This window comes from Phaseolus vulgaris, chromosome 6 (assembly GCF_000499845.2).
Source record: "Phaseolus vulgaris cultivar G19833 chromosome 6, P. vulgaris v2.0, whole genome shotgun sequence".
In the NCBI taxonomy this organism is placed as follows: Eukaryota; Viridiplantae; Streptophyta; class Magnoliopsida; order Fabales; family Fabaceae; genus Phaseolus; species Phaseolus vulgaris.
This window is the reverse complement of record NC_023754.2, coordinates 22918249-22927032: the sequence shown is the minus strand read 5'-3', so window position 1 is coordinate 22927032 and position 8784 is coordinate 22918249. Positions and strand designations below refer to the sequence as shown.

The 8784-nt window shown below is 29.9% G+C and overlaps 1 protein-coding gene across 1 annotated transcript; it reads left to right on the top strand.

Moving 5' to 3' along the window:
* The first annotated feature begins 454 nt into the window (after window positions 1–454).
* LOC137831964 (transcription factor MYB78-like) lies at window positions 455–2743 on the top strand. Its single transcript, XM_068639886.1, has 3 exons — window positions 455–775; window positions 1326–1455; window positions 1713–2743. Exons 1-3 carry the CDS (start codon window positions 610–612, stop codon window positions 2404–2406), a joined length of 990 nt encoding a protein of 329 aa, XP_068495987.1. The 5' UTR covers window positions 455–609; the 3' UTR covers window positions 2407–2743.
* Window positions 2744–8784: the final 6041 nt, after the last annotated feature.

Here is an 8784-nt window from a genome sequence, read left to right as displayed (position 1 = left end):
GAATAAAGTAATAAATATTTTTTATTAAAAAGTTATATATATATAATTTTTTTTCATTTCTAATTGATTAACCGTGTAAAGAATGGGCTGCAAAATAGTATTATGAGCACGTAACAACTGATAGAGTTACAGAGCGCACGCGCGCACACAACGAAGCCGGAAAAGTCAAACTATAGCGTCAAACTTCGTAGCCTTTTCTTACTTACAAGCCATAATAATAATAATAATAATAATAATTTTCTTCGTAATATTAGTTTAAGTTTTGGTTAATTAAATCATTATCTTTTTACTACTTCACCTTACTTTCTTCTCTCTCTCTCTCTCTCATCATCCCTTCCAACTCCATCGTTTTCTCCTTTCTTTCTTTTATTTTTTATTTTTTCTTTTCTTTGCCAATTTTCAAAGCTTCATGCTTGAGTATCTATATAAAGCCCCCACCCTTCTTTATCCTCTTCGTAATAAGCCAAAACCCTCTTTCTCTCTCTCTCTCTCTCTTGATTTCTTTACCTCTTCAACTCAAGCACACTTCTTAGATCAAAAGCTATCTTTGTTGTTGCTTTGGGTTGGAATCAATCAATCAATCAAAGTTATATCCAAGTGGGGTGACTCATGGAAGTGAAAGGAAGGGTAAGCAACTCAACAGGCACCATAGTCCAAAGTGAAGACGAGATAGATCTTCGAAGAGGTCCTTGGACCGTCGATGAAGATCTTGCTCTCATCAATTACATTGCCAATCACGGAGAAGGTCGATGGAATTCCCTTGCACGTTCAGCTGGTAACATAACATAACTTTTTTTCTTTCTTTCTTACAATTTTCATCCCAATATAATATGTATTACTACTAGTGATGTACATATATATTTGATGATTGCAATTGTTGACACCAATTGGTTCCACTATTTTTTTCAAACACTGGCTCTCTATCTTTCACACCTCTATGATTATGAAAAGCTCTTCTCCTCTCGTCCCGTTTCGTCACCAATCAATTTGTTGGGTGAAAAAGCCAAAGTTTGCGGTTTTCTAATATATATGTAGAAGGGCATCATGATATGGTAGTGGATTATTTTGGCTAGGACTTTATAATGGCATATACTTGTTCGTGGTGGGGGCATAAAATGAAATATGTAATTATAGGTTGTCGATAGTTGCTTGGCCGCATCCCCATTTGCCAAAATAGAAAAAAGAGGTGTGAAAATTCATACCACAACTCCAAATCGCACACTCAAAATATAAAGTACCATAAAGGAAAAACAAAATGCTCTTTCTTTATTTCCTTCATTACAACCTCAAGACTTTACCAATACAAGCAATTTCTTTTGTTACAGGACTCAAACGAACTGGCAAGAGTTGCAGATTGAGATGGTTGAATTATCTTCGTCCTGATGTTCGTCGTGGCAACATCACTCTTGAAGAACAGCTTCTCATTCTCGAGCTCCATGGTCGCTGGGGAAACCGGTATGCAAAAAATCAAATATCCATTGTTTACATAAATATCTTCTACCTTTTTCTTTTTTTCTATTTTTCATCACATCATTTCTGTTTCTTCTGTCTATCTTGCTTATAAACATAAACACCAATTGCATTTAGCATTTTTCAAAACTGTATATATTCATGCAACCAACCATTAGGCCAGTTTTTAAATTAAATTATTCGCCGTGCTTTTATATTTTCAGATTTTTATGATTGTTTGATGTTTTATATTTATTCATCAGGTGGTCTAAAATTGCTCAATATTTGCCTGGAAGAACTGATAACGAGATCAAGAATTATTGGAGAACTCGTGTTCAAAAGCACGCCAAACAACTCAAATGTGACGTGAATAGCAAGCAATTCAAGGATGCCATGCGCTACCTTTGGATGCCGAGGCTGGTGGAACGCATTCAAGCCGCCGCCGCCACCGCCACCGCCGGTTCTCCCACGGCTTCTGCCAGTGCTACTACAACCATCACCAACAACAATAATACAACATACAACTACAACAACAACCTTAACAACAGTTTTGAGGTGCACAGTGGGAACATGATGTTGAGTCCAGCAATTATGAACAACAACTTCGGTGGTTCACAAAGTTACACTCCAGAAAACAGTAGCACTGGTGCATCATCTGATTCGTTTGGGACTCAGGTTTCACCTGTGTCGGAGTTGACTCAGGATTACTACAATAATGTTACGGTTGTTAACAGTAACAATAACAATAACCCTAATCCTGATTACTACCCACAAGTACAAGATCAACTCAGCTTTTTGGATTGCATCACAAGCCCATCCGGGTTGTTCTCTCAGCAGCTGGATTTCCAATCCATGGAACCAAACACCCCGTGGATTCAGAGTAATGGGGACACATACAACGGTTTCTGGAACGTTGAAAACATGTTATTGTTCCAACAACTCACTGACAACATGTGAAACATTGGTAGGAGGAGTAACGGGGACTTTACAAAAGGGTAAAAAAAAAAACAGAAGGGGCTATTACAGAAGATAAAATTATATGTGTAGCTAGAAAAATGAGGAAGCAAATAGAATAAATTCATATGTAGGACACAGACGTAGGAACCACGATGAACATAGATTTTAAACTAAGGATATGAAGAGCAAAGGGAAGAAAAATGTGAATTACACTTTTAAGTTTAATTTGTACCATCTTTTTATTGTTCTTTTGATTTTCCTTAGTTTAGAGGGGGTGTGGGAAATATTTGTAATCTGAGTTTTCTTTATATGAGATTTCATTCTTTGAAATTATTAATGATGTTCGGTTTTTATTTAATTTGGATTCCGGCCATCTTAATTCCCTAAGAAGGTAGCAAGGTAGCTAGAGAGGAGTAGTAGTGAGTGCATTATGAATGCATGATAGTACAAATAAACTAAATTATATATGATATCCTAAAGACGTGTAAAAAAATGATTCCATAGCCGAAGGCTTTTGTGATTTGTGAAATCCGTATTAAAAAGTGTTATTTATTATAGAAGTAATAAGTAATCCCAGTTGAAAAGGGTTGTCCATGGGAGCTGAACCAAAGCCCGCAAAGCGTTTAGATGGTTAGAAAAGAGGTGGAAAGGAAGTGTAATATATTTAGACGTGGTGTTGTATTATTGGCACCCAATGTTGAAGTTGGCCCTTGGCGACAAAACATAGAAAAGTTAAAACATAAGGCTCCATTATTAGGATGGTTAATGATCATAAAGGTTAATTTGCCACCTAAGTACGATTCCAAGTCTCACGCCTTGTTGGATTTCGTACGAACAGAGCTCCACTATGATCCAAAATGACCAACTTTCAGTCCAATCCATGGAAGCCAAGATGCCCTCAGGGGTGCTTTGGTAAAATCCTGCAGTGCACGTGCAGAGTGTGAGTTGCAAAACGTGAAGGAATAGTAGAGAGAGAAACAAGATGGTCGTGGCGGCGGGGTATCTTTGTAGGCCGCGTGCCTACACCACAACCATCCCATGTGGTCCCAACAAAGAGCTGTTTAGAACTTGCCACCCGTTCCCTTCTATTATATTATATTATATTCCAAATAAATCATAAAACTAAAGAAAAATGGTAGCTTGAAAACTCTTTGGAGTTATATAATGCTTGATATAATGAGTTTATAAATATATATAGTAAAGATTAAATTTGTAATTAAATAATATAAAAAATATTAAAATAATAGTCTTTTTATAAAAAAAAATTTAATTAAAAATTGTATACTTTAGGAATATTTCAACCTGTTATATTAAAATAATAGTATTGAGAGTTGTAATGTAATTGTATAAAAAATTGGGGTTGTCAATGTATTATTATCCAAAACTAAACTCCCATCGCAACTAGACGATCATTGAAGATTTTGGAACCAGGTTGAATCGATCCAGAGGAAAAATATCATTAAATTTGAACAAAAGGTTAATGTGACTAAATAGTGATTAAGTATTAGATAATATGTTCTTAATTATGATCCAAAATTCTAATCTATCTCAATGACAAATGAGTCTTATAATCATATAAATAGTCACAAATTTTGAGAAAAAAAGTACGTCATCATCATGTATTAATTGTACTAAACACCAAATACCGAGAGTTCACTTGAGTATCGGAGTACCTTTTGCAGATATTATCCAAATCAAAAGTTTACGAAATACACTAGTGAAAAAGATGAATGAAGTTGTTTAGTGAAATGAAGAAAAGATGAAAACTGATCGAGCAACAAGAAAGATGGTTCTCACAGTTTCAATCCTTACAAGAACACCAACATTTTTGCATAATAGTATAAAAAAAAGTGATGTGGCTAATTATATTTTTAGTTAACTTTGAATTCTTAACACATTTTGTTTAAATACCGAATATTTTACTAATAAATAAATTTCATCACGCATAAGACTTGTGCTGAAAGACTTTTCTTCAGAATTACGTGTGTGTACAATCTAAGCTAATAACCACGTGCTTCTACGTTTGATGGTGAAGGTTGTTTTTCTATTTTTTTTATAAGGGTTAAAATATCTTTGAAGTAACCCATTTAAATTAATTAATTTTTTGTTGAAAAAAAATCACATACGTCTAAGAAAAATAAGAATGTAATAACAATGATCAAATACAATGTTTATTTCTTATTTAATCAATGTTCTCATAACGGATAGTAACACACGCAAAAAATCGACTTTTTTTTTTATTGGAATGTGACAAAAAAAGTATTATACTTTTTGTATCGTCCAAAATAATAAACTAGGTCATTATAATAACGAAGATGAAGGATGCATTAAGGTAATGCTACATGGCTTAATTTATTCAAATACAGCAAGATGTGTTATATTTATTTGTTTATCTTAGGCAAATATATGCTGAATATGTTAATATTTGTTTTGAGTTTTTATTTTAAAATTTAGCAGTGAGAACCATTGACGTTAGATAGAGGTATGAGAAACGTATTCCAGTAGTACAAAAAGAGGGAAGTACATAACTGGACTCCACATGAAAACAAAGAATTGCGAAGACTTTTTAAGCTTTTATCGTGGAGCCACGTCTGAGTTGTTGCAGTGTTATGTTTGTTGTTCACGATTCTAGCAGGAAGATGATGACTTAGGAGTCAAGAAGTGGGGCCCATGGAGAACCCACGTGGGCATTGAAGGAACTAAAGTTGGATTGCAGCATTAAGGTATCTGAGAATACTATGTGCGATGTTATGCCCACACGACACAACATTTACATATTCTTCCGTCTCAACACTGTTGGAAACACACTCCCCACCCTTTCTTACAATGAACCTGCGCCCTTAAACTTATCATCCAACCACACTCACCTGTCGCCATCTTTTCCATTGCAACAACAACAACACATAATAATACCACCTTTTTGTTTTCTTTTTTTTAATTTTAGTGTATGTTAATGATGACCCTAATACAACACTTCTTTTAATTTAAAGAAATTAGGGAATATCAACTTCATTATCTTTCATTGATTCTTCATTAGTAGTAACTATCACAATAAATTTTATATTTTCAAAATCACTATTTTAGGAATTTGATACCTTTTTAAGTAAGAATTGAGAATATGTTGAGGAATTTGAATCAGTTACTCAAACAACTGAATTAGATTCCTTAATATTTTAAGAATTTAATGTGTGTGAAATCTAATCACAAATTATTATTCATACAAATTTTTATATTAATCATTATAATAGTAAACTAACAAATTATCACATCGATAGTTTGTTATTAAATCCTAATGTAAATCTACTTTATACTGTTCATTTATAACTTTTTCTATTTAAAATAAAACACAATCATTTTATTTTTTATAAAATAAATCACACTCTATCAAGATAATACTATTATAAATGTCTGATAACTTATTTTCTATATTAAGAAAATTGTATTCTTAAAATTTATACTCAAAATTACTAATGGAGCTAAACAATACATGTAAGTTGTTCTAACATTTACTAATTTTAAGAAATTCGTAATTGAAATAGAATAAATAAGGTGCAAACCGAATGGCACTCTACTTTTGTATAGAGGAAGAAAAGGAACATTTAGTCAATAAAAACTTCATATATACTCTTAATTTTGAAATATTTTAACATAGTATAGTAAACAATCTATAAATTAATGATATTTAGTTTACCAAGTTTTTTTGTTTCAAACAAGTGTTATTTTTTTAAAAATTCATTACTGTTCTTAGTGAGTTCATATCGGTCTTGATTCGTAAATAAATTTGTAAAATAAAATTTGCTGGTATAATTTGATTTTATTTTTGGTTGAAAGTTTCCAAAACTTTAATTTTTGAATGATGTATTAAAAAAATTATAAATTGTAAAAAAATATATTTAAAAATAATTAAACTAAATATTGTAAATAGTATGATGTCAATTTAGATGATAAAAGCTTTTATCAGAGACCATATTTAATAAAATATTATATATATTAATATTTTTTTAAAAAAACCACACAGCAGGTCAAATAGTGTCTTAAATAAGTGTTTTTTTTAAGATCATTAAAAAAATGTGTTATCCAATAAAAAAAAACTTTGAAAAAATAATATATATATATATATATAATGATTTTATAACTGTTATCTCAACATTAGTCACTAAGAATTTCATTAATCATAAGTGATTACAAAAAAAGCTTATATTCCATCCTTCTTTATTATAGATATTTTTTATGTTATTTTTAACAACAATTTAAATTTTCCCTAAGTTTAAGATTTCCTTTTTTCCCCTCAAAATCACTTCTAGTTAGAATTGATTTTGAATGAAATTCAGAGTTTTAATTAATCAAAATTGCATTGCAACTAATCAAAGTCGTTGAAAATTGAATCCTACAAATTTTATCTCTTTGAATTAAGTTGTCAAGTAATTTGATACAGGTTCAACAATTTTCTATTTGTTATTTTGTTATTGTTGACTTAGTATTTTCCTTTGTCTATACGGCACCGAAGATTATATTGTCACTGTGCTTTTGTTCTTCCAAAAGGTTAATTAATATTTTTTAAAAAGATAAAAAATTAAAAGTTATTAGTTGCATTATTAGTCTTGGACGAAAGTTTGTACTTCTTTTATAGGGCATTCGTTGATTATACTAGACGTGAGTTTGTTCTTTACAAATATTTGTAACAAAAACTGAAGTTGTGTATGTTACAAAATTATAAAACCTAAAAATACACTATAATACAATTAAAAAATTGCCACAATTTTGGAACACATTCATGGCTGAGAGATAAATTATAAATAAGTTATCCAGTTATATATGTTTCAGACAGTTTAAGCTATGTTTGGGACATAAATTATAAGAAAGATCTCCAATTGTAAAAATACCAATTCTTATAACAATTCTGATAACAAACGTAAGTGGTAGTCGGATTTTGGGTCTTCGCTAGTTAACATGTAAGCAATCTCTTGGTATTTCCGTAGAGATCAATAGACCGGATGTCCGATAATGTTTATAGTTAAAAAAGGATCCACATTTTAAGTGTGCTAATTTTAATTAAGAGCAACAAAGCATGGTTATGTATTTATTGGACATGTAGTAATTGTCGTGATAGGATAAGATCCATAAGAATAATATAAATAAGAAGAGACTTTATGATTAAAGATAATGTTACTCTGCATCTTAAATTAATAAATCATTAAAATTGACCTGAACTGATTTGAATGTCAGAATATCTTTGCAAGTACCTTTTACGAACATCCGAAAAAAACAATTAGAATAAAAAAGAAAACAAGAAAAATTTAATAAAAGACATTTGGTATCAAATAGTTGTAAGAATACCATATATAATAACTTTTTTGGAAAATCACACATTTTATTTTTGTAGCCAATCTATACTGCTAAGCTTTTTTTATTATGTTGCGAAATCATCTCTATTAATCCATTTTAATTTTATTTATTTATTATTATTGATAAAAAAAATAAATTTCTTTTTATTATCATCAAAACTTAAAATAGTTCTCTAACAATAGTTTAGATTCTAATAATATCTATATAAAACTTAAAATAGTTCTCTAAAAAGTTCAGATTCTAATAATATCTATATAAAACTTAAAATAGTTCTCTAAAAAGTTCAGATTCTAATAATATCTATATAAAACTTAAAATAGTTATCTAACAAAAGTTCAGATTCTAATAATATCTATATAAAAGTGTGTATTCTCTTATTTTTAGTGGACCTCTTTTCTTTTAAACAGGCTGTCTGGAATTAGGAAATGATTCAAACCACTTTTAAATTTATATTGAAGTACTTGTAATAGAAGACAATATAACAATATATAACACCCAACATAAATATATAATTATTTAATATATAATAAAAATAAAAATAATTATTTAATATAAAACTAGTAATAGGTAATACATCTTACTTATTAATCAGATTTATATTTATCCAATCACAAACAATAGTAAAGATTTTAAAGAATATAATTAAATTCAAATAATTATGTCCATATACCTTTCAGCCGCTGGGAAAGGCAAAAGGTCCCTGGCCCCACCCACTTTGCAAAGATATTTATATAAAAATATGTAAACACATAATATTAGTAATATATAATGTACTGACTCAAATTAAATATGTATAATTATATGTATTATTAAATTAAAATATTTAAAACATATATTTACATAATACATTATAATGGGCTTAATTCACCCCAAATTATTGAGGGGTTAGTCAACAGTAATTAAATAGTCTCGGATTAGAGTACACACATAAAATAATATTTTTTTAGTTACAGTTTTTTTTCTCAACAACTTATTCATATTTATATCCGAAACTCTTCTTATTTAAAAATTTAAACATTAAATTTTTTTAAA